Genomic DNA, 27,169 nt, shown 5'->3' with positions numbered 1-27,169 from the left:
TTCACGTGTCTCTTTTAATATGTTGTTAGCATGTGATTGAGAAGGAAGAATTGAGACTTCACCTTCAAGCTTCCAAAGATGCCCAAAGACAACTGACAATGGAGGTAATGAAATGTTCCTTTATCTTTTGAGATACAGGGCGGGGATGAATGAATAGTTTCTTTCATCTTTGTGAATATGATTTAAAATAACAACAGTGGATCAAGATGAAATTATGAGAGCTAAGGAAAGCATTTAAAAAAGTCAGTCTCTAAAACTAATAACATGGCAACATCCTTACTGGTTAAAGGGGAAAACCTTGACTTTTATAATATTCTTTAGGAATATGTGACCCTTTTACCAGTTTACCTTAACTAGCCCAATAGTTTTTAAAATGACAGGGGAAACAGCAAAAATCTCTTACTTCTTGGTATCTACATTAAAAATTTTATATTTTAGATATAATTTAGTGGTTATTTAGCAAGCATAAGCATCACCTGGCAAGGTGAGTTTTAAATAGAGATTCCCATACACCATCCCCAAAAGTTTCTAATTCAATAGGTCTAGAATGAGGGCCTAGAATCTGCATATTTTGAGTAAGAGGAGCAGAGACAGAGACAGACTCTCGCTTGTGTCCTGAGCAGGCTCTACCTGGCAGTCTCAGTCTGCGCTGATGCTGGAATCAACCAAACTATCCTCAGTGCCTGGGGCCATGCTCGAACCAGTCGAGCCGCTGGCTGTTAGAGGAGAAAAGAAAGAAAAAGGGAAGAGGAAGGGAAAGAGAAGCAGATGGTTGCTTCTCATGTGTGCCCTGACCAGGATCAAACCTGGGACTTCCACATGCCAGGCTGATGCTCTATCCACTGAGCCAACTGGCCAGGTCTAGAATCTGCAGTTTTTTAATAAGCATCCCCAGCCCTGGTGATGCTAATAATACAGTCCACATACTATACTCGAAGACATCTTTGAAGTTAAAATGTACTCTGAAAAGTGTGTATGTACTCTTTGATCATGCTTGTGAACTTAACAATGAAGAGGATACTGAAACAAGGGAGAAGAAACTACTTGTTTGGGGTGACTGAGCACCCTGACATCATATGTAATGCTTGGTAGTCTAGATCTTGTCATTTAACAGACTTCAGAATGATGTTTTAAAAAGTACTATTATATAACAGTGTGCTGAATCTGACTTGACCATAACTATTCTATTTCCTCTAAGTTTTTTTAAGAGCATGAAACATTAAATATTAAATTGACGGTTATGGTTGACTCAGCTACGTCTCAGATTTCTACGTAATCATGTTTATGTATAATTCTGGCCGAGACAGCCCTAATCTGGCAGCGTGAAATATATATGTACTCGCTTTGCTTGTTTGTTCATAAACTCATCGCAGTTGGTTTTTTCCTCCATTTTTGTTGTAGACTGTAATAAAGTGCACCACCTTCCTTTCTTTCAGCTGCATGAGTTACAGGACAGGAATATGGAGTGTCTGGGAATGTTACATGAATCCCAAGAAGAAATAAAGGAACTTCGTAGTAGATCTGGCCCTGCTGCTCATCTCTACTTCTCCCAACCATATGGAGCCTTTTCTGGGGTAAGGAACTGAGAAAGATGTATGTATTTAAGGAAACTTGTTTAAGATTAGATTGTCCTGAGAGTGGTACAGTTTCTGATGGTGTAAAGCATCTTAAGAAGAAAGAACATGGATTGTCCTTTGATTTAGGCCTTAAATTGTATATCTACATCTACCTTAATATTCTTATTCATTCTAGCCTTCCTTCTAACAGATGACCATCCAGATTTATTGTAATCTATGAGATGAACCCCAGGTAAATTAGGTTTAAATCTATTTCCTATTTAGGTCATAGAGTTACTTAAACTTGGATCATCCTTACTCTAGGCCAGGGGTCGGGAACTTTTTGGCTGAGAGAGCCATGAATGCCACATATTTTAAAATGTAATTCTGTGAGAGCCATACAACGACCCGTGTACATTAGGCATTATCCAATAAAAATTTGGTGTTGTCCCGGAGGACAGCGGTGATTGGCTCCAGCCACCTGCAACCATGAACATGAGCAATAGGAAATGAATGGATTGTAATACATGAGAATGTTTTATATTTTTAACATTATTTTTTTATTAAAGATTTGTCTGCGAGCCAGATGCAGCCATCAAAAGAGCCACATCTGGCTCGCGAGCCATAGGTTCCCGACCCCTGCCCTAGACCCACTAAATCTCACTTATTCATATAGTACTCTTAGCATCTAAAATCTTTTTTAATTAATCTTGAGTTTCTTGGTATACTTAACTTCAGTTAGAGTGTAAGCCCCATGATAGCAAGAACCATGTTTAATTCACCAATAAGCAGTATTTTTTAATTAATGAAAATTTCTGAGTTTTTGCCAGAATTTGTAATGTTGGTTCAAAGATTGATTTTAACAATCTAATTCTTAAACACATACATGCAATCCTGTGAAATTTTCTAAAAGACCAAAACCATAAATTATAATAGATATTCTGAAGAATATTGGGGGCACATAGTTGGTTTTTAACTTTTTAATTTTGAAATAGTCTTAAATTTAGAATAAAGTTCCAACAATAGTACAAAAACTCATGTATCCTTCACATAGATTCCCCAAATTTTAACATTTTGCTGTATCTGCCACATTGTTCCCTTTCTTCTGGACCATTTAATGGTAAATAGCAGGTACACCCTATTTTCCCTTAATGCTGAGGTGTGTATTTACTGCAAACAAGGGCACTCTCCTGCATAACCATGCCACCACCATCAACGTTAGAAAATTGACATCAGCACAATACTGTAATTGCCAGATGGTGATTTTCTAATTTCATTGTGTTTTCAACATTTATTAATTACTATTCTTTTGTAAGTTAGAGCTTTTCTGTCTCATTTATTTGTTCATTTAGTTATTTCAGTATGGATTCATGTGTTCCTATTTTAGTCAATGAATTATACTTTGTTATTACTATTTTTTATTTTTATACTCAAATTGTCCCTGGTGTGTCCAGGGGTATCTCCTTCAAGCTTGTCTCGTCTCTTCCCTGTCCCAGTCCTGGAATTAGCCATTCCTCTAAGTTGTGGTTACTTTTAGTGTGGAATGGTATTTAGAATCCAAGATCTGGGTGCTTTATGTCCATTGCCACTAGCAGGCATCCCCACACTACAGGCTGCAGGCTGCATGCGGCCCCCTGAGGCCATTTATCCTGCCCCGTCGCACTTCCGGAAGGGGCACCTCTTTCATTGGTGGTCAGTGAGAGTGTATGTGGCAGCCCTCCAATGGTCAGAGGGACAGTGAACTGGCCCCCTGTGTAAAAAGTTTGGGGACCCCTGCACTAGAGTATTGTTGCTTCTAGGCCCCTCAGCAGATAAAGCTAAGAAATATACGTATGTTCATACATACACCCACATAAACACATCTGTATTTTTCTGTCCATCCGTATTGTTCACACCAATACCAGTTATTGTCAGCTCAGTCCCACTGAGCTTACCACCCATGCTAGTTGAATTCTCATCTATGCCCGGGGAAGGGGAAGGTTGTTGCTTATTTTTCTTTTAGTGAATTTTCTTTTTTTTTTATATTCAGTAAGAGAAGGGGAAGCAGAGACAGACTCCCACATGCAACCCTACCAGGATCCACCCAGCAAGCCCACTAGGGGGCGATGCTCTGCCCATCTGGGGTGTTGCTCAGCAACAAAGTTCTTCGGGCCTGAGGCGGAGGCCATGGAGCCATCCTCAGCTCCCAGGGCCAACTCAGTCCAATTGAGCCATGGGTGCAGGAGGAAGAGGAGGAGGAGGAGGAGGAGAGAGAGAGAGAGAGAGAGAGAAAGAGGAAGAGAAGCGAGAGGGGGAGGGGTAGAGAAGCAGATGGTTGCTTTTGTGTGCCCTGACCAGGAATCAAACCCAGGACATCCACATGTCGGGCCAACACTCTACCACTGAGCCAACTGGGCAGGGCCTGGTTTTTTTTTTGTTTTGTTTTGTTTTTTCCACAGAGACAGAGAGTCAGAGAGAGGGATAGACAGGGACAGACAGGAATGGAGAGATGAGAAGCATCAATCATTAGTTTTTCATTGTGCATTGCAACACCTTAATTGTTCATTGATTGCTTTTCTCATACGTGCCTTGACCGCGGGCCTTCAGCAGACCAAGTAACCCCTTGCTGAAGCCAGCAACCTTGGGCTCAAGCTGGTGAGCTTTTGTTCAAACCAGATGAGCCCTCGCTCAAGCTGGCAACCTCAGGGTCTCGAACCTGGGTCTTCCGCATCCCAGTCCAATGCTCTATCCACTGCGCCACCGCCTGGTCAGGCAGGGCCTGGTTTTTTGTATTAAAAAAGCTGTACATGTTTATTATAGAAAAGTTAGAAATTACAGAAAAACCAAAAGAATCATTAAATACCATCAAATTCTACCTTCCACAGAATCACTATTTAGATCTTGGTTTGTAGCCATTCATACCTTTTATTTTTGTGTGTATATATGTAATATTTTCTGTTCATCATACTGGTTTTTGCCACTGCTTTCCTGAAAAAGTAGTTGTTTCTTGTTTAAAAGTTACATCTCCAGAATGTCTTTTTTCTTCTATATTTACTTTTATTATAACAGCAAAAGTACTGGATTCTGGAGACTGTTAATTAATTTAAGGAGAGTTCATTTCTCCTAGCAGGCTTCTTACATAATCACCATAGGAATCTCAAACTCTTCTTCTTAGGAATCTCTGGCATCTGAGATTGAGGGGACCATGCGTAAAAAGTTGAGTTTGGATGAAGAATCTTCTCTCTTTAAACAAAAGTAAGTACAGATCACAACGTGTATCATTGTTACTCAACCACTGAGATGGAAATTTAAAAGAAGTCACAATCCAAAGTAATAGGGGTTACAGGATTCAGTAGTTGATCTTACTTTTCAGATTTTTCCTCTTAATACTAATATTTCTGAGAGAGTTCTCTTGTTTTGAAGTTTATGTCCTAATGATCTCTTCTGAACTCTAGAAGCTATTCAGAGTGGATTTACTTTTCATGAAATGTATGTATCATCACACATACATGTTTCTTTTCTAAAGCACTCCAGCAGTAGGGAGTGGCAGTAATGAACGCCTTTTGTTTTGGCAGAGCCCAGCAGAAACGGGTATTTGACACTGTCAGGATTGCCAATGACACCCGGGGCCGCTCTGTCCCACTCCCAGCTCCGCTGTCCATCCCGGGCTCCAACCGTTCAAGTGTCATCATGACAGCAAAACCTTTTGAGTCTGGTTTACAACAAACAGAGGACAAAACACTCCTGAGCCAGGGGAACAGCTCGGAGGCGGTTCCAGGGTAAGAAGCTAGATTGTGGCAGTGATCCTGCATTTCTTGTGGCCTTGACCTGACCTAACAGGTTCACACACTCAAATTCTAGCATTGCTCTCTGCTATCCCCAGGAAGTTCTGGAACTATCAGTTTTCATTCAGTAATGATGCCACATATCATTATTTATAAGATCAATCATTGATATAAAAGTTTATTTTTATTTTTTGTGTGTGACAGAGACAGAGAGGGACAGACAGATAGGAATGGAGAGAGGTAAAAAGCATCAATTCTTTGTTGCGACTCCTCAGTTGTTCATTGATTGCTTTCTCATATGTACCTTGACTGGGGAGCTACGGCAGACCAAGTGACCCCTTGCTCAAGCCAGCGACCTTTGGGCTCAAGCCAGTGACCATAGGGTCATGTCTATGATGCCACACTGAAGCCAGTGACTCTGTGGCATGTCATAGTTTAATGGGTAGTAGTTTTTCTTTCTTAGTAGTACATAAAATAATGGTACCTTTTGTAATCCATGGTGTCGTAGATTTCGTAGATTAATGAACTAAGAATATTTACTTTTTGACTACCTAAACTGAATTTATAGATGGTCATATCTATTATTAAGTGAAATAGAAAAGTTAGTAAAAACATGATAAAAGTATATTTTTGCCTATCTGAAGTTACTTGAAATGATCTATAAAAATATATATTAATGATTTTGGTTTGTTACTATTTCCAAATATTGTAGAGAAAGTACTGTGTTTTTAAGGTCAGTCTTTTGAGTATTCACCACTGCAGAAAGGAGAGGTCTAGGCTGTGTTCATGGCCCTTGTAGACCCAGTCAGTGAATGTGGTTTTCCCACAGGAACATTCAGAAGGTGGGTCAACTAGAGCCCTCTGGAGACAGTGATTTGGCTACAGCACTGCATCGCCTTAGTCTGCGGCGACAGAACTACTTAAGTGAGAAGCAGTTCTTTGCTGAAGAGTGGGAGCGGAGGATCCAGGTTCTGGCTGACCAGAAGGAAGGGGCTAGCGGCTGTGGCACCCCCACAGAGAGCCTTGCCTCTCTCTGCACTGACCAGTCTGAGATCACAGACTTCAGCAGCACCAGTTGCCTTCGGTGTTTTATGCCTGAAAAATTACAAATTGTCAAGCCCCTTGAAGGTAATAAATCAGTAAAGACCTTTCTTTTTGGATTTTTCCGAAGTGAGAAGTGGGGGGAGGCAGACAGGCAGACTCCCACATGCGCCCGACCAGGATCCACCCAACATACCCACGGGGGGGGGGGGGGGGGTGATCCTCCGCCCATCTGGGCCATTGCTCCGCTGCAACTGGAGCCATTCTAGCACCTGAGGCAGAGGCCATGGAGCTATCCTCCGCGCCTGCCCGGGGCCAACTTTGCTCCCATGGAGCCTTGGCTGCAGGAGGGGAAGAGAGAGATAGAGAGGAAGGAGAGGGGGAGGGGTGGAGAAGCAGATGGGTGCTTCTGTGTGCCCTGGCCGGGAATCAAACCTGGGACTTCCACATGCTGGGCCAATGCTCTACCACGAGCCAACCAGCCAGGGCCAGTCCAACCAGCCAGGGCCAGTAAAGGCCATTTTTAAGCCATTTTTCTTATTGGCCTTTCCTTCCCCTCAAATTAAGATTTGCATTGTAATTGTAAGAGCACTGTGTGCACAAGCTATCTTTGTTATTTATAAAGATTATCCCTAAATTCCACTGTTGGGGGACAGTGCTTTGTAGTCCTTTGTGGAAAATGAACGACGTGATCAGCATTCTCCGGGTCATCAGCCATCAGTTCTTTTTTTTTTGTATTTTTTTTTTTTGTATTTTGTATTTTTCTGAAGCTGGAAACGAGGAGAGACAGTCAGACAGACTCCCGCATGCGCCTGACTGGGATCCACCAGGCATGCCCACCAGGGGGCGATGCTTTGCCCCTCTGGGGCGTCGCTCTGTCGCGACCAGAGCCACTCTAGCGCCTGGGGCAGAGGCCAAGGAGCCATCCCCAGCGCCCGGGCCATCTTTGCTCCAATGGAGCCTTGGCTGCGGGAGGGGAAGAGAGAGACAGAGAGGAAGGAGGGGAGGAAGGTGGAGAAGCAAATGGGCGCTTCTCCTATGTGCCCTGGCCGGGAATCGAACCCGGGTCCCCCGCACGCCAGGCCGACGCTCTACCGCTGAGCCAACCGGCCAGGGCCCATCAGTTCTGTTTTACTGATTAGTTTAACATAAATGTGAGATAAGAAGAGTAATCTTTTCTTGTCCTATGCTAAGGAATACCATTGATGGCAGTTTTTATTGTAAGATAAATGGGATAGGATAAATAAAAACAAACTAGGTGTAATACTTTACTTCTACCTTCCTTTTCAAAAGAGTTCTTTACCTCAATAATGTCATTTACTTAGAGGTATATGTGCCTGTATTTTTCTTTTCAGTTCTGTTCATTTCAGTTGTTTTTGTTCTCTCCTAAGATTGAAAATGAATTCAAAATAAATTTGTTTCATAGAAAATTAACAATCTTCAAATGATTCTCTGCTATTATTACAAGAGCATCTGTATTAGACGGACAAAATTTTGAGTAGGAAACCTATGAGGACCTCTCAGACTCAAAGGTTCCATATGAGAGTTTTATTCATTAATGATTAGTGCAGGTATTGTCAGAATTGCCATTTTTAGGATGAAGTAATTAGACATCATATTTGGTGCAATTGCTTGGGGTAATCATTCACCAGGGCTCGTAGGCAGGAACCATGGAGGTATATCCTACTTTTATCATTTCCTTCCTATTCCCACTCTTCCAATGTGTGTTTACGAACACACATTGAAAAATCAAGGTGTTTTCCATCCCAGGATCCTGGCTTTTGACTCAAAAGTTTACAAACCAAGGAAGTACTGATTTTTGTCACTCAGGAAATGGCATCCCCTCCTCTGAGGCACGTATATTTCTCCTCACCACCTCAGCATCTTAGTTCCTGTAAAGGGTTTGGCTTGTTTTTTTCACCCTTGCTTTAGATGTCCTTTTTAAAATCAACTTTTGAATAGAAAGATTATTATTCATATCATCAGCAACTTATCAGTCTTCCACAGAGAACTTCAAATTGCAGATTTTGCCAAAACATGATGACCAAATAAGAAGTTTTATTATTACTTTCTTACACATGTAATTTTAACTTCTGCTTCAAGATTTAATATTGGTGAGAAATTTACAACATGCCTTTCTATTCATTTTTGTCTTGCACACTCATGCCTTTTTATTTATTTTTGTCAGGATCACAAACTCTGCACCACTGGCAACAACTTGCTCAACCAAATTTAGGAACCATTCTTGACCCACGACCAGGTGTCATCACTAAAGGCTTTACCCAGCTGCCTAAGGATGCCGTTTATCACCTCTCAGATTTAGAGGAGGATGAAGAGGAAGGTATCACTTTTCAGGTTCAGCAGTCTCTTCAAGTAGAACAGAAGCCTACAGATTCCAAGCCAGCAACAGGAACCTTTCTGCCACCCATTACTTCAGCAGGTGGTCCGGTTACAGGTGAGAAGAGTGCTCAGTTGACAAGAGTCCAGTAACTAGTAGAACTTCACATCCTGACTTACTGTATGGTCAGCTGACCACCTCTATTTAAGTCTCACTGCAGTGTACTTACTCTTGTAAGATAATATAATAATACTCTAGAGCAGGGGTCTCAAACTCGCGGCCCGTGGGCTACATGCAGCCCGCCGAACAATTTTGTGCGGCCCGCAGACTAATCCACGAAGTTCAAAATATTTTGGATAAAATTAAGTAAGCCTAGGGGCCTACTTGTATTTTTCATTTCTCTAGCATCCTAGCTAGATATTAGCTTAGTCTAACAGCAGTTGTGATGCGAACTACAGTTTCTGGTCGTTTTGTGACACTGAGTAAACTGCATGTACGATTGTGCTTGTTGTACTGATTTTTTTTGTTTGTTTTCAACTGCAGTGAGAAAAGTGTTGCGTAACAGTTGCCTTTTGTAGACCTAGTGCGGCCCGCCGAGCGGCTGTGATCTTGCTCTGCGGCCCACATGCTGAGTTGAGTTTGAGACCCCTGCTCTAGAGCATTTAGTGGCCCTTCTGTTTCTACTTCATCTTAGCCAGCCCACATAAATAGATTGGGCAGAGAAAGAGAGATCAGTTCAGTCACTGGCTAGCAGATATTTTGGGCTCAGGACCTCTCTACACTCTTAAAAATCATTGAAAATTCCAGAGAGCTTGTTTCTGTGGGTTATATTTATTGATAATTACTACGTTAAAAAGGAAAACTTAAGAAATTATGAAAATATTTAATTCACTTAAAATTGATGATTACATGCTAACATAAATATGTTTTATGAAAAAGCTATTTTTTAAGTAGTGGGAAGAATGGCTTTATTTTACAATTTTGCAAAGCGCTAATTTATGATTTAATAGAGGATAGATTCTCATATCAGTTCCACGTTCAGTTTATTATAATTTGTGTTTCGATTGAAGAATGTGAAAAAGTGGAGTCTCACCCAGCTGTAGTTGGAGAAGGAAAGAGTATTTTATTAGCCTCTTCAGGTATCTTTGCGTATTCTTTCTTTTGACACCAGAGCTCGATAAGTGGTAGTTTAAGGTTTGTAGCAACATGGAATCTGAAACCTTATCAGTGAACTTTTCATACGCTGTTACATTAAAATTTATTGGTCTGTCCTATACTTTGAATGCATTTTCCCCCGTGCATGATTTTGTAACATCATGCATTGTTCACTGAGTAATGCAGATCTTCATTAATGCCACTTTTCATTAATAACACATTTCGTTATATGTTAAAATCACGTTAATATCACTACCTGTCATCAGATGAGTCTTTCAGTATTAGAACGCTTTCAAGTTCTTAGTGGAGGATGTTTTCCAAAATCTCGTTTTTACTTGAAAGCTCAAATTTTGTTCATGGCAGCAAATACTATCAGCTGTTTTTCTTGAAGAGATAGATTCACTACCTTCATTTTCAAGAAAATTTCTGCCAGATATCCAAGTCTGAATAACTGTAGTTAGTTAGCTGTTCCTTCAAGTAAAAATGGTGTCCCATGAAGAAATTTCAACTCAGTTGCACGTGTTTTTCCTCTAATATCTCAGTATGTGGCCGAGTACTTAATGCTTACTCCCCATTTCATCACGCAGAATATTAAAAAGATTCAAGAGTCAAGATTACTACTTCATCAAGGACATTCTTTTGTGAATCTGCCATTTTGTTTTGTTGGGGTTTTTTACTACTATGAGTAAGACAACAGTGAAGAATACTAATACAATTTAGTGCCATTGCCTTGACTGCTAAGGAACCAGCAGTTTTACCCACCACTGCTTTGGACCAGCAGTGCAAGTGCTACCCCAGGTGAAAAGGCAGATACCATCTGAGCAGTACTATGGAAGTAGTTCTGATCTGTAGTTTCCTACAAGGTCTACAAACCATACTTTGAGAACCACTAGAGTAGACAGTTTGGCTAGAAACAGTGAATGACTAGATCTTGGTTGTTGATTTGTTTTTTATTTTCAGAATATGCTTTTCTCTATTTTCTAAGCTTTTTTAATCCTTTTAAATTACAGTTTTAAAGTATTGAAGGATTCAGCTATATACTAACCAGTCCATACTAATACAATATTTATATTTATTTCCAGATTTGGGGACTTTTGTACAAATAACACTTGATAAGTGCTGTATTATAAATAAATAATAATGAACTTTTTATATTATTAACATGGTCTTTCAATTTTGTGTTTGATTCCCTAAAAATCTCTACTTCAGTTGCAACCTCAAACCCAGGAAAGTGTTTGTCATGCACAAACTTGACATTCACCTTCACCACCTGTAGGATATTACATCCCTCTGATATCACTCAGGTTACCCCCAGGTAGGTCTGGGCAATTTGAGGCCTCACTTCTATCCTCAACTATGTTTTCATGCATGCCTTTTAAAAATTACTTTCGTTTTAATTCCCAGAATTCTAATTAATGTTCTGTGATAATTTGTCTTTAGAATATTTTCGTGTTGTATCTTCTCATTTGATCATTATAAGTCTTTGAAGTAGGCGGGGCAAGTGACTGTGTGCTGTGTGAATAAAGAATATGAGACATAGAAAGCTCCTGGGACTAGTCCAAGGCCCAACTGGGACCATCCCCACTGGGACTTAGCCAGACTGCAAGAGCTGTGGCATCAGTCCTTTCTATACCAGAGTACCGTCACTTCTGATTCCACCTGCAAGTTCCGGGAGTTCGCAGAAACACTCCCTGCTTTACTAATTTGCTAAAAGGACCCAGAACCTCACTGAAAGCTGTTATGCTCATGGTAACTGTTTATTACAGAGAAAGGATTCAGGTTAAAATTAGCCAAAGGAAGTGATGCGTGGATGCGAGTCTGGGAGGGTTCCACTTGCAAAGCTTCCCTTGTCCTTAGGATTCATTACTTCCCTGGCATTGATGTATGATAGTGCCAGCCAGGGAAGCTCACCCAAGTGTCAGTGCCCAGGGTTTTTTTGAAGCTTCAGTGTGTGGGCATGAATGATTGATTACCCATCTGGTTGAACTCACCACCCGGCCCACTGACAGAAGGCCACCACTCTACACGGCAGCCCCCACCCTACGGCTCTTGGTGTGGCCAGCTCCATCCAAAAAATGACATTTCTGTCATATATGGCATAGATTACCTCCCAGAAGCTGAGAGCAAAGGCCAGAGCCCTCTAGGCAAGGCCTAAGTGTTTACTGTATTTCCCCATATATAAGACGCACCTGTTTTCGAAAAATTTGGGGTCTAAAAACTGGGTGCATCTTATACAGTGGTTGTGGCATTTCAAATGCCATAGATGGAACTGACGATGAGGCAATATATGAAGATAGTGATTTGTCATCAGACACAGATGAGGACAAACTAATGGGTGGGAGTTTTGACAGTGATGAGTTGTATGAAGTTTATGATGAATAAAACTTGAGTTCAATAGCTTTATATAATACATTTTTTTTTCAAATTTTGAACCCCAAAATTAAGGTGCGCCTTTTTCATGGGGAAATACAGTACTACACAAGCTAGAACATGGATATTCTAACATGTAGTTGAGGGCTCTCAAATTAATAAACCATAATGCTGCTATCTCTATCCTATCAATTCCCAAATAGAATCTAAGGTAGTTTTCAAAAATATGTAGAATATTACTACTAGAAGGAGAGAAGAAAAATAAAGCAAAGCATAATCAAGAATAAGGCTAAAAAATAGAGGAATAAAACTAGTGTGCAAATTGTACCATAAAGTTTTAAATACTTGCTAAGGTATTTGAATCTTAACTTTCCAGCTGCTGATACGGAGGGAAATAAACATTATGATTCAGTGTCTCAGTTAGAAGCAAATCAGTTGTTTCGGCCAGGGAACTGTTTGGGTGATATCCAATGAAGAACTCAATAAAGTCTATAATGAACAAACATATCTGCAATCTTTCTACATTGTTCTTATAGTCAACAAGATACATTTTATAAAATTGGTTCCTGAAGGGACTCTCAGTTCAGGTCAGTACCATCATATGAAGTGTCAGCTTAGGAAAGGACAGGCAAATTCTACACTAAAGGGACAGGGAGGAGGGACACTGGCAGTCCCTGGCATAGACCTGATCAGTTTAGAGATCCTTAGTTTAACCAAGCGTCAATTGTTTGCATTTTGCTGCTTTTATACAAGTTGGTACTTCGGAAATAATTATTTAGTAATCCTAAACTTGCATTTTGTTACTAATCTTTATTAAAATCTTGGTATCTTAATACACTGAGTCTTTTCTGTTGAAGTGAAAGTTTATCTGTTAAATATGATAACATTTGCTCAAGGGGGAAAATTGACTAAGGAAATACCCTCCCCATTCTGTTGCCATTTCTTATTTAGTTTTTTTTTTTCCTTAAAAAAAAAACAAAACCTTTTTTTTCTTTCCCAGAAATCTTATGTTCTAAGTCAAGGTTGAGAGTAATTTATTCCATGATATTCTTATAATATATTGTTTGGAATTAAGATTTTTGAAAATTGGAATTTAACAGAACTTTATTTTTTCTCAGTAATATACAATTGAAATAATAAAAAGAAATAAATTCTCCTTAGAAGAGCATCTTAGGTTTAATTATGAAAGATGTTTTCTGAAAAGTCAGTTGTTTACTCATGGATTATTATCTCTTGGGATATTTTATTTTATGGAATGAATATACTAATAAAAATTTCTAAAGGTTACTTTAATATTTAAATTTCTTTGATTTTTATCATAAAATTTAATTATATTCCAACAGAGTTAAAATTTTAAGAATAAATTTAGGAGTGTAGTAAACTTTGTTTGATATCCTATGAAAAGAAATATTTTGGTAAATTAATAATTAAGTTACAAATTACAAATAATTAGCCATTGAAGTAACATCAAAATTTTCATTCCTCAGATCTCTACCACAGAGTTCAATTATTGATTTATTGCCTATTCCTATATATTTACTGTCAATAACTACTGTAATTACTTAAATATTGACTTGGAGATGGCTTTTTATTCTTAAACTGTCTCTTTAATTTTTTTTTTGAAGCTCTGGGTTCCCTTCATTATCCTGTGGAAGTAGCAGTAGCAGTTCATCAAACACGGCAGTGAATTCTCCTGCTATGTCCTATAGACTCAGCATTGGTGAATCGGTCACCAGCCGACGAGATTCCACTGTTACCTTGAGTAGCACCACAAGCTTGGCCAAGCTTCTACAAGAGCAAGGCATCTCTGCTAAAGCGTACCACAGCTCAGTTTCAGAGAACCCCCTCCTGCAACCTCACCCTAAAGCTCTGGCTGTTCCTTCCACACCCCCAAACTCACCATCTCACTCACCTTGCCCTTCTCCTTTGCCCTTTGAGCCTCGAGTACATCTCTCTGAAAATTTCTTGGCCTCCCGACCGGCGGAAACATTCCTCCAGGAGATGTATGGCTTGAGACCTTCCCGGAACCCTCCTGACGTTGGCCAGTTGAAGATGAACTTAGTCGACAGGCTGAAGAGACTGGGAATAGCCAGAGTGGTCAACACCCCTGATGCCCAGGAAAAGGGAAGAAGCCAAGAGGCAGAAATTGGTCTTCAAAGACCAGACTCTACTGTGTATTTAAATTCAGGTAGCAATTTATTGAGTGGATTGAGGAGGAATCAGAGCCTTCCCGTCATGATGGGCAGCTTTGGCTCCTCAGTTTGCACACCCTCACCAAAAATGGATACCCTAAAGGAGGACTGAGGTTCAGCAGTTGACTTTTATACAAATGAGCAGGTGAAGGTAGATGTGCACTGATACACGTTGTCTGGTCTGACTGAGAGAAAAGGAAGGTTGCAGATGGGTTGTGGATGTGGGGAGAGGAAAGTGAAAGAAACAATTGGGAAGAGGCTCTAGTGAATGAGGTCTCATAAAGTGAAAGTATAAATGAATGGGTTGTATTTGGAGACAGAAAAGTTTAATGCACTCCTTCAGCTGGGGTTTCTTGTCTTGAAAATAAAAAGTGACCAGAAAATAAATTCAGTAATATTGAAATATACCAGGAATACTTAACTTGCTAGTACATTTACTTTTGTTAAGCATAAGCACAAAATGCCCATGTTAAGAGATGGGAAGAGAAAAGGAGCAGCTTCTAGTCTTACCTAGAAAAAGCTGTTGTGGAAGGTTACTGGGGTACACTGTTGCTGAGACAGCAGTGAAGTGGCTTTTCCATTTCCCCTGTTGATGTCTGGTTCAGTTTCACTTCATCAAATGGCAAGCTCACAGCCTTAGCAAGCAAGGAATTTCACCTTTTTCACAGGATCAGATTAGTGGAGACTCCTATTTGCTTTCCATTTTCAGGACTTTGAGTCTCTGGGAGCCCAAACACTACCCAAATTCCTTTTGTATTTGTGATTAACAAAAGTTCATTTTTAAAATTTGTATTTTTATACAACATTCAAAAAATACAACATGTATGGAAGTAGGAGAGATTTATTTTAAGAAGGAAATATGGGTGAATTGGAACTAAGGAAACTTGTTTTCAGAATATTCTGGATAAGTGTAGTGGCCAAGGAGTATGAACATAACTGAATTTCCTTGGAGGCTGGACGAGGTTACATCAGAAGTACAATCAGTAGGAACTAGAGAATGTTGTATATATATATGTTTGTATATTTTTTAATAAGGGAAGTTGGTTGCAACTAAACTTTTTTCCAAAGTGAACTATGCATATTTCTAGTGAAAGATGATGTGTATTTGCACAAAAATTCTCAGGCACATTAAATTATTTATTATAAGCTGAAGTAAAACCCAGGTGCTTGCTGTGAGACTTTTTTTAAAATGTAAAACAAAATTAAAACATCTGCCTTTTTCTAGATATCTGAAATTATAGAATGTACTTTTAATGGGAGAGTCAAAACTTGCTCTTTCTGTTTTCTTTTTTGTTTTTTACATAATATGTGAAATAGCAAAGTAAACGTGGGAAATTCGGTTTCAGCATGTGACAAACTGGCTGTGAATTGGGAAGAAACAGATCTGTTTTCTGGGTGTTGCTGATCAAGGTCTGCTTATCAGATAACACGGCTCTATCTGAACAAGGCAGTTCAGAAAGAAATACCATTATGTGAATGGCATAGTGGAGAGAAGATGAGGAAGGGAACTGATTAGTTTATTTTTAAAATGCAAGGCATTGACTTGACTTTTCGGTACTTAATTTACAGATCTTTTGCTCCTTTGTTCTGACTTAACTGAAAGGAATTTTCTGAATTCTTTAAAAAAATTATTTTTATTAAATTTAGGAAGAGAGAAAGAGAGAGAGAGAGAGAAACATCAACTTGTTGTTTCACCCATTCATAATTCACAGTTGACTCCTGTATGTGCCCTGACCGGGGATCGAACCTGCAATCTTGGTGCATCAGGACAACGCTTTAACCAACTGAGCTACCCAGCCAGGGCTTGAATTACAAATCTTGCTCCTGTGGTTCTCACCAATATACTTTTCCCCCCATCAATATAGTTATTCCTAGATCAGAGGAGGGTCCTTCCTCTTCTTGATGTGCCTTTCCTACATGACGAGCTATGTGCTCAAGGTAGTAGAAAAACCAACATGAGTACAGTGGTAAGAATGTATGTTTTCCATGCTTTTTAGAGTCTTTTATTAAAACTTTTCTAGATAAATTTATGAAAAATAGTGAAAGTATCCTGCCCTCCTCTCTCCTCTCAGTCATGCTGAGGTCAGCAGACGGTACACATACATATTTAGGAAGGATTTCAGCAGGTCCATCAGTGAATATAAGTGTCCTTGAATCTGGTAGGCAGTGGCCAGAAGAATTCCTGATGTTGTTTCCAAAATACCGCAATTTGCTTTTTGAAAAATAGTGTTTGAGTTTCTACTTCATAAAGTAACTCTGGGGTGCTTGTTTTTAGCGGATTCTTAAAGCTTTTTATTTATTCTCCAAGAAAGCAATCTTCCTGTTTCTAGTTTCTAAGACTTCAGGAAGTAAGAAAATGTAAGTAAGGCCAGAGAGTAGTAAAAAAAATGTTAACTTATCAGATTTATGTCTATTATATAAATATCTATAAATTAAATATCTTAAATTAAGATTTTGGAGTATTCTTTATAATTAGTAAACTTTCTATAACTAATGCTAAAATGATCACTCTGGAGGCAGGGCAGGGGCGTCTTCACAGCTAAATAAAGTACATCTGAAAAAAGGGAACCAGACTTAAGTTTTTGAAAATTAGAATGATGTTTCTGTTCCACCAGAAACATGATAATTGTATACTGGTGCATGCTTGTCTCTAGAATTGAATTGTCTTGAACTGGGTTTTACTGTTCTCTGAAGTTTCCACCTAAAATCATTTGTTGTACAGCTGAATCTGGATTATAACAAACTTGTGTGCAAAGATAGTAAGAACTGGAGCCTTACAGCAAGTTCCTCCTCAATTTATCTGTTATGCTTTAACAATTTAGCTTTTCTAATATCAGCTGTGTATGTACTTTTATGCCAATATAGGAAACTTACTTTTTCCTCCTTCGAGAAGGTTCTCAGTGATTATACCTCAGGTATTTCTGAGTATCCTATTATATAGTAGGAGGGATACCTTCCTAAGCTCAGAATTAAAAATTCTCTTGAATTATGAGGATCCCAAATCTTCTGTAAATAACCTAAGGCATGCGTCTTAGAGAAAAGTTAATGACCATTGTTAAAGTAGTTTTTTAAAAAAAGTTTTAGACTATATTTCCGTGATTTGACACAAATGAACAGGCTTTGGCAAAGGGAGGAAATAAGTTAGAGGCAGCTCACAACAAGAGTCTTCTCTATACCGGGTGTATTATACACAGTATTCAGCCTGGTTTTTTTCTGGCCACTGTAGTACAAACTAGTAGTACTATTGGTTGTTAACATTGACTGTTGACACCTGAAATTAGAGCTCTGATAACGGCCCACTCCCTTGATGTCAGGTGCCTGCAGGCCTGTCCTCCCAAGTACAGCAGATGGTATCCACTCAGAGTGGTTTGCACTGCAGAGCACAGCTACCTAGGAGTGGAAAATCCTCTGGGGCAGCCAGGAAACACTGTTGCTTGATATCTGGGGCTTGACTTTTGTCAAACAGCTCTTTGTTTCTCCTATCTTTTTGCTTTGTCAAATGTAAATCAGATAATAAACATGAGTATCTTCTTAAATTTTCATTTGTCTTCATGTGTATTTGTCCCAGTTCTTTTCACAGATAGTCCTGCATGAAGGCTTTCCTTTCCATTGTGTTGTGTTTTGTTTGGGGTTTTTTGGTTGGTACAGAAAACCACCTCTATTTGTCAAACCAACACAAAACAAACCAACAGTAGTTGTAAGTAGTAAACACCTTACTACATTTTCTTAGATACTTTTAAAAAATAGAATAGAGGGAGTGTCTATATATGTCATACTTTTTCCTTAGTAAAGTAACAGCAACAAAAAATAAAATCTGAAGTCATTGATAATGCAAGTCTTTAACTTAAAAAGATTGAGGAAGTATGAAGCAATTCTTTTGTCATCCACAATATGTTGTTGATGTTCTGTAACCGCACAGAAACTTCATTTCTTTAATATGACCTTGTCTCCCTTTTTGATTCAGATTGGCCTCATCTAATACCCTCACTCATCTGCCACCTTCTCCCTTGCATGTCCATTTCCTTAATCATTAAGCCCTCAGGACAGTGAGGTTCTGATCAGCATCAAATAATCTTAGGAACAAGATTGAGCACAGAGACCGAGTTTCAGTCAAACTAGAGATAATATCTAGGCCTCAGTTGTGTTTCCGCTCCAGGCCTAGAAAAGTAGTGAAAGCAGATGAAGCAATGCATGGCTGACTTCGGGACCAGATCCACTGATCAGCTACCGCCTAGCCTAGCACCAGTCAGTACAGACCACAGCGCTAATGCCCTTAGCCACCATGATTGATTTTTCCCTTTTATAACCTGTCTCCTAGAAGCCACTGGGGAGCCAGATCTTTGAGCATTAGCTCACCTGTGACTCTGGGCATAGGCCACGTCCTAAAAATAAACCCTTACTTCCTTTGTTGCAAACTTCTGTTCGTGACTTATTGGGCTTTGATGTGTGTGGGCCAATGGACCCCTTTAGTCCAGTAACTATTTTTACCTATTTAGAAACTTCCAAGAAACTAAAATTTAAAATTATTGAACTCTAGTAGAAAAAGTTATCTGATGGCCTCTTTTCTTGTTAAAGTTTAGTTGTATATTTTTTCAAATTCATTTAATACCTATTTAGAATTATGAATAGTTTGTAAGGAATAAACAAAGTCTGAGTCCCTACTTCTTTGATATATTTAGTGATATTCCCAGCATCACAAACCATTCTCAGTAGATATGTATAAAGTCTAATAACCTTCTGATAAGGGGAGAGATTTGATGCTTACAGCATCCTGTTGACTTCCATCTGTTTTTGAGTTATGCTAGTATCAAGTTTGGTTTTCCATCAGTTTTTATTTTCTTTAATAAGGGCCAAATGCCATTGTAAAGCCAGTATCCATGGCCACCATCACAGCCACCTGCCAATGCAGGTTCTCATTTGATTCGGACCAACGGTAATGAAACATAATGAAACAACGGAGCCAAGAACTGGTGGACCGTCATCTTTAATCCTAGCTTGCACCTGGCGGGCACGAAACACATACAGTGGGAAAACAATTCCCTTTCCATTCAGGGCACCCAAAGCCACTGACTTATCCGAGTTTCCTAGAATCAAAGGTTTCTAGCTCACCAGACTTATTCACCTCTGTTGGTCAAATAAGTTTGTAAATAATGATACATATGTTTGCTCACTTATAAGTTTGCATTGGATGTGGGGGAACAGGCTGTCAGCAGGCTGGGTTCTTATAGCCTAAGGCTTAGTTTTAAGACCAAGTTTTTCCCACCCTTTTTGATGTGGGGTGGTGCAATCCCATCGTGCCTCAGATAAGTGATTTTGTATTAGAGACTTACCTATTTTGTATATTGGATTAAAAGTTTTGATTTCTGCACTATAATGTGAGGCTGACTGGGAGCTTGCTCTCTTGGTTCCTGAGATTAGCATTAGAGAGCAGAGTAAGGCCACGTGGAGGAGAGGAAAGGCAGCCAAGATGGCGGAGTGCTGAAAGAGAAGCCAGTTTGTGTAGAGAGAAGGAGATGGGGAACAAAGGAGAATGAGGTTAGTGAGCTAGAAACCTTTGATTCTAGGAAACTTGGATAAGTCAGTAGCTCTGTGAGCACTGAATGAGTGGGTTTTGGAGGCCAGTGTGTGTTTTTACTTGCCCGCTGGGTGCAAGCTAGGATTAAAGCTAATGGCCTACCAGTTCATGGCTCCATTGTTTCATTACCGTCTGTCCAAATCCAATGCAAACCTGCATGGGCCAGGCGGCTATGATAGTGGCCCTGGCTACTGGCCATACAACCTCTGTTCCCCATCTCCTTCTCTCTGCACAAACTCTGCACAAACTGGCTTCTTTCTCAGCACTCCACCATCTTGGCTGCTTCTCCTGGCCTCCTCCACGTGGCCCTTCTCTGCTCTCCTCTCTAATGCTAATCTCAGTGCAGAAATCAAAACCTTTAATCCAATATACAAAATAGGGAAGTCTCTAATACAAAGTCACTTATCTGGGGCATGATGGGATTGCACCACCCCACATCAAAAAGGGTGGGAAAGGCTTAGTCCTAAAACCAAGCCCCCAGCTACAAGGATCCTGCCTGCCCACAACCTGCCCCCAACACACATTAATATAATCACACCCATTCCAAGCAAGAAGGGTAACTAATACCACCTGGGCAACAGGCGTCCATGTGGGCAGGGCTATCTTTAACAAAGTGAGCATAATACATTTTATCTGCCCAACAGCCATTAAATTTTCAAATGAACAAATGTTGCTGTGCAGATTTGGCAAAGATGCTATAAAATACAAAGCAGTGTTGCCAGCAATAGCATGGAGCATTTTGTTTTTCAGTGTAAAGAAGTATGAATAAAGTGCACCAAAGGTGATAATTAGAGGGAAATACAGAAAAGCCAAAGTATAAGAAATTATTTCATAAAATTTATTTTTCTTGTCTTCTTGGCAAAATCACTAATGTTAGTAGCATCAGTCCTCTTCCTGGGCCCTTGGAAAGAGCCCTTCATGCAATGCCAAAGTTTCCCTAAATTCAGCCAAAGAGAAGAACAGTTAACAGAGCCCCTAAAAGCCTTCATTTGTTCTCTGCCATTTGGGAGCTGACAAAGTTATACTAACGTCTAAAATAAGTAAAGAAGGGGGAAAAAATCCCAAAGTAGTGGTAATTAGTGCTAAGCCGTGGCCAAGTCAAGTGGCTGGCGTTTTCCTTCAGAACCTGCTTCTTTTGTATCTGTTTTTCACCACTCTTCACAAAAGACTCAAGTTCTGCCCTTTTTAAATCATAAGAAAGTATAAAAATATAAAATTTCACACAATAAACAGACTCAGATATCTAATCTTGCTGGAGGTGGATTTGACTAGATGACTGTCACATATTCATTGTTCTCTTTGTAGCTTCTTCCCTCCCTTTTATTTGTTTTGTTTTGTTTTTAAGATTTTATTGATTTTACAGACAGAGGAGAGGGATGGGGGAGTGAGAAGTATCAACTAATAGTTGCTTCACTTTAGTTGTTCATTGCTTGCTTGCTGAATATGCCTTGACCAGGCAAGCCTAGGGTTTCAAACCAGTGACCTCACCATTCTAGGTCGACACTCTATCCACTGTGCCAGCATAAGCCAGGCCCTCCCTTTTAGCTTTTTTTTTTTTTTTTTTTTGTACTTTTCTGAAGCTGGAAACTGGGAGAGACAGTCAGACTCCCGCATGCGCCCAACCGGGATCCACCCGGCACACCCACCAGGGGCAACGCTCTGCCCACCAGGGGGCGATGCTCTGCCCCTCCGGGCCATCGCTCTGCTGCCACCAGAGCCACTCTAGCGCCTGGGGCAGAGGCCAAGGAGCCATCCCCAGCGCCCGGGCCATCTTTGCTCCAGTGGAGCCTTGGCTGCGGGAGGGGAAGAGAGACAGAGAGGAAGGAGGGGGTGGGGGTGGAGAAGCAAATGGGCGCTTCTCCTATGTGCCCTGGCTGGGAATCGAACCCGGGTCCCCCGCACGCCAGGCCGACGCTCTACCGCTGAACCAACCAGCCAGGGCCCTTTTAGCTTTTAAAGTCAGTCTCCACCTAGTCTGCTCATGGTGGAGTTGTGGCAGCTACACTGCAACCACAAGGCTCCCCTCAGTTGGCACACTGAGATTGGCATGGCAGGAAAATGGAAAGAACCCAGTTCTCCAATGATATTGCTGAGTCTGCATCAACTGGTAGGTAGCACTACCTCCATCCTTTAGTAAGGTACCAAAAAGCTGCAAAATTAATATTGATATTCTAGAAGGAAAGGTCAGGTTTTCCTGTCCTGTCCTTCCTTTGGGGAGGGAAGGGAGAAGAATGTAGACGTTTCTGGCTTGCAAGGACAATGGGTCATTTAGTTTTAAAACTAAAATAAAGGTTAACTGAAAATTTTCTTCTCTTTCAATGGGAGACAGAATTTACATGCCACCCTGCATTGATTGTAGTTCCTCCCCATTCCTGGAATCCTGAGAGTAACATACCTCTAGGCAACAGAGGGAAGATGAACCCTGAGAGATTGTAAATCTTTGATTGTGTTACCTCAAAAGTCTTAATGTTTCTGTGTATCCCCTAAACAAACGTTGTAAGCTTATGCCATGATGTCATAATCTCCTCAGCCTGTGTGTGATCAAGGGTATATAACCAGCCCGAGATGTATTTGGCGCACAGGATTTGAGTCTGCAAATGCCCTGTGTCAGCCATATGTGGCCGGCATATTTAATAAAGCTCCTCCTTTAATAAAACCCTTCAAGCCTGACCAGGAGGTGGCACAGTGGATAGAGTGTCGGACTGGGATGCGGAGGACCAGGGTTCGAGACCCTGAGGTCGCCAGCTTGAGTGCGGACTCATTGGGTTTGAGCAAGGCTCACCAGCTTGAGCCCAAGGTCGCTGGCTCAAGCAAGGGGTCACTCGGTCTGCTCTAGCCCCCCGGTCAAGGCACATATGAGAAATCAATCAATGGACAACTAACTGCAACAAAGAATTGAGGTTTATCATCTCTCTCCCTTCCTGTCTGTCTGTCCTTATCTGTCCCTCTCTCTGACTCTTTCTGTCTCTGCCACAAAAAAATAAATAAAAATAATAAAAATTAAAAAAATAAAACCCTTCAAAACTCATCTGGATTTGGTGTCTCTACGTAAACCCGCAGAAGTGAGATACGGTACTTCTCAGTATCTGGGGTACAGTACTTTACAACAGTAGTTCATGAAATTAATGAAATTTATTTAAGACACTTTCATTCGATAGTTGTACATGTTTTAACTAACATGTGGCCCACACTTTGAAGAATATTGGTGGTCCTCAGGGTTCTGTTTAGACTCTCTTCTTACACTACACCGTTTCCCTGTGTGATCTTGTCAACTCCCTTAGCTCTAAATATCTACTTTGAAGACTCCTAGCACAGACTCTTCTTTGGAATTCCCAAATGTATAATAGACATCACCACTTGGATGTCTCCCTGGCATCAGTGCAAGAGAGGCACTCAATACAGGGACACTGGTGACTGTCCCTTCCACTCTTCTGGGTGCCAGCCAAGTTTGTTCTTGCAAACCAACATGTCCAAACCTGAAGTGGGGCTCTCCTGCCCTGAGCCTGTTCGTCCCCAGTCTCGCCCATCTCAATAAGTGTCACTGCCATCTCCTCAGTGGTTTGAGTTAGAAACCATGTAATTACCATTGCCTCCTTTTTCTCACCCTGACATCCACAAGTCCCACTGCATACTCTAGTCTCTGTCACACTGCTGCTCCCTCAGTTAAGGCACCACTGTGCCTCATTTGACCACTAAACTGGTTTCCCTACCTCCTGTCTTGACTCCTCCAGTTGTTTCTTTACATTGCAGTCAAAATGATCTAATACACAAAGCTAGTCAGATCCCTTCTCTGATAAAAACCGTTGTCTGACTCATTAGACTAGGAGAGAAATCCCTGCCATACACTCACACTGCATCTGCTAAGGACCTGAATGTAAGCTTCATTTTGCTTTTATTGAATTTATTGTGTTTCCCCCACTAGTCTAAGCTCCATGTAGCATAGGAACTGATATATCTTCCCTCTCCTCAAAAAAGTGCCTGGCACTGTAGTAGATAATAATGTGGAGTAGAATGAATGGATCAATATATAACAATGCTTGTAAACTATGGACTGTGACCCACCAGTGGATCATGAAGTCAATCTAGTGTATTTATAATCAGCTTTCATTTTAATAAAAATAAATAAAAGAAAATATGAGAATACACCCTGGCCAGATAGCTTTGTTGGTTAGAGCATCGGCACGAAGCAGAGGTTGCTGGTTCAATCCCTGGTCAGGGCACATACACGAACAGATAGATGTTCCTGTCTCTCTCTCTCTCTCTCTCTCTCTCTCTCTCTCTCTCCCTTTCTCTCTGGCTAAAATCAATCAATAAATTTTAAAAATATATATGAGAATACTATGCAACAAGGGTACTATTTCATACAACTTATTATAAAAGTGTGTAAAATGTGATTATAATGAGTTTCAATAAAATAAAATGAAAGCCACTGGTCTATAATAAGCTCTTTTTTTATATATGAGAAAAAGCAGCCCTGGCTGGTTGGCTCAGCGGTAGAGCGTCGGCCTGGCGTGTGGGGGACCCGGGTTCGATTTCCGGCCAGGGCACATAGGAGAAGCGCCCATTTGCTTCTCCACCCCCACCCCCTCCTTCCTCTCTGTCTCTCTTCCCCTCCCGCAGCCAAGGCTCCATTGGAGCAAAGATGGCCCGGGCGCTGGGGATGGCTCCTTGGCCTCTGCCCCAGGCGCTAGAGTGGCTCTGGTCGCAACAGAGAGACGCCCGGGAGGGGCAGAGCATCGCCCCCTGGTGGGCAGAGCGTAGCCCCTGGTGGGCGTGCCGGGTGTATCCCGGTCGGGCGCATGCGGGAGTCTGTCTGTCTCTCCCCGTTTCCAGCTTCAGAAAAATACAAAAAACAAAAAACAAAAACAAACAAACAAACAAAAAAACAGCCTTTCTTAGGTAAGAACTCCCAGCAACTGAAAAAGAATCCTGACCCTGGAGATTTGCACTTTTACAGATTTCAAAGCTTGAAATTCAAGGAAGAAAGTGCCTACTTTAGAATTTTAGGTTTCTGTAAGCAAACAACAGAGAAGCTTAAACTCCATCAGAGATTCTGTCTGGCAACTACTGCCATAAGCCAATTAAGCGTGGGAATGCTACTTAATTTTATTTCCTCTGAAAGCATATCTTAAGAGTATTTTGTCTTAGGCCCTGGCTGGTTGGCCCAGTGGTAGAGCCTCGGCCCGGCATGTGGAAGTCCCAGGTTCGATTTCCAGCCAGAGCACACAGGAGAAGCACCCATCTGCTTTTCCACCCTTCCCCCTCTCCTTTATCTATCTCTCTCTCTTCCCCTCCAGCAGTCAAGGCTCCATTGGAGCAAAGTTGGGGTGCTGAGGACAGCTCCACAGCCTCCACCTCAGGCACTAGAATGGCTCCAGCTTCAACAGAGCCACGGCCAGGTGAGCAGAGCATCGCCCCTGGTGGGCATGTCGGGTGGATCCCAGTCATGTGCATGCAAGAGTCTGCCTGCCTCCTCGCTTCTAACTTCAGAAAAATACAATAAAAAAAAGAAGTATTTTGTCTTGTCTTAGAGAATGTCTTAACTGTCTGCTTCTCCAGCCTTCTCTCTTTAAGAGCAGAATGCCTGAACACATAAGGTGCTGCCATTCTGTCATTCTGTTTCCATAGCAATAAAAGAAACCAACTGTTGCCAACTACCTACCAAGGACAAATCTCACAAGGCAAGATCTAAGTCAAGAAAGTCTGAGTAGAGGGGTGACTTTTTGCCTCATCCGACTTGCAATACTGTAAGACTCAAACTAGATTGTCTAGAAGGGACATTTGTGCTCATGCTAGCTCAGCCTTTGTAAAGACTGACCTCGTAAAAAGCCTGTGCTCCTGGAGGTCTGTCTCCTGCACTACACCTACTCTGCGTGCTCTGCATGGGCATTCCAGCCACGTGGAATGACCACCAAAGTCCTGAGTTCTGGAACCTCTGCATTTGACCTAAAAGGAATTCCGATTTTGTGTTGATCAAAACAGTTTCTCTTGGAAAGAAACCACATGAGAAAAACAAATTTTGGGGCAGTCCAAGGTAAGCTCTTTGGAAAAGATGTTTTATATAATTATTTTCTACTGATTATTAATCCTAACCAGTGCCCTTTCTGAAGGCTCGGCTGGCTCATTGATTACTATAGAGTCACCAAGGGGCACATTTAAGTCCACTGAGCCTTGGGTAAAACCACCAGGGAGAGGTGCTGGAAAAGAACGAGGAGAAAAAATCCTAAATCATACATGCATGCATGCGCACACATATGCGCACACACATCCTTATATTCTCAGAGCCATACAATGCAGCATGAAACCACTGTGAATGCAGATCTGTCCACACTGACACGGAAAGCTGCTAGACATGCTCTTATGCGAAAAGAGCAAGGCATGCTGTAGGGCAGGGGTCCTCAAACTATGGCCCGCGGGCCGTGTGTGGCCCCCAAGACCATTTATCCGGCCCCTGCCGCACTTCTGGAAGGGGCACCTCTTTCATTGGTGGTCAGTGAGAGGAGCACAGGATGCGGATGCGAAGAGCGGCGTCGCTGACGTACAGTACTACTTCTGGTGATGCGGGACGTAAGCATCACGGTTCCGTGTAAGTGTGTCATATCACTTGTTACGGCTAGCAGTGACAAATATGGAACTGGACATTGACCATCTCATTAGCCAAAAACAGGCCCATAGTTCCCATTGAAATACTGGTCAGTTTGTTGATTTAAGTTTACTTGTTCTTTATTTTAAATATTGTATTTGTTTCCGTTTTGTTTTTTTACTTTAAAATAAGATATGTGCAGTGTGCATAGGGATTTGTTCATAGTTTTTTTTTATAGTCCGGCCCTCCAACAGTCTGAGGGACAGTGAACTGGCCCCCTGTGTAAAAAGTTTGGGGACCCCTGCTGTAGGGTGTAAAGTATGCTCTCATTTATGTAAAAATTTTTAAAGATTATATACATATTACCCTACATATATATTACATTACATATACTGTATATAATATTTTATATATATATATATGACATTTCTGGAAGGATAGTCAAAAACAGTGGTTACGTCTTGGGAGAGTACTGAAAGTCGAGGGCTGTTTCGCTGGTAAGCAGAGTTCTTGAAATAGTGAAATACTGCCACACTGGTTGTATGTATACTTACTTTGTCCAAGACTCTCAAATGTCCTCCCTGCCACCTGGGTT

The 27,169-nt window shown here is 41.0% G+C and overlaps 1 protein-coding gene across 1 annotated transcript in view; it reads left to right on the top strand.

The window, feature by feature from the left end:
* Positions 1-17,958, top strand: part of TRAK2 (trafficking kinesin protein 2) — a 66,890-nt gene extending 48,932 nt beyond the window's left edge. The window contains exons 9-16 of the mRNA XM_066346390.1: positions 30-104; positions 1,437-1,574; positions 4,711-4,790; positions 5,111-5,314; positions 6,150-6,448; positions 8,550-8,816; positions 11,064-11,169; positions 13,850-17,958. Of these exons, the coding sequence (XP_066202487.1) occupies positions 30-104; positions 1,437-1,574; positions 4,711-4,790; positions 5,111-5,314; positions 6,150-6,448; positions 8,550-8,816; positions 11,064-11,169; positions 13,850-14,528 (1,848 nt within the window). The 3' untranslated portion in view covers positions 14,529-17,958. The remainder of the gene's footprint in view (positions 1-29; positions 105-1,436; positions 1,575-4,710; positions 4,791-5,110; positions 5,315-6,149; positions 6,449-8,549; positions 8,817-11,063; positions 11,170-13,849) is intronic.
* Positions 17,959-27,169: the final 9,211 nt, after the last annotated feature.

The sequence above is a fragment of the Saccopteryx leptura genome, chromosome 7, assembly GCF_036850995.1.
Source record: "Saccopteryx leptura isolate mSacLep1 chromosome 7, mSacLep1_pri_phased_curated, whole genome shotgun sequence".
In the NCBI taxonomy this organism is placed as follows: Eukaryota; Metazoa; Chordata; class Mammalia; order Chiroptera; family Emballonuridae; genus Saccopteryx; species Saccopteryx leptura.
The sequence above is the reverse complement of the archived record's forward strand: the minus strand, read 5'-3'. Positions and strand labels throughout refer to the sequence as shown.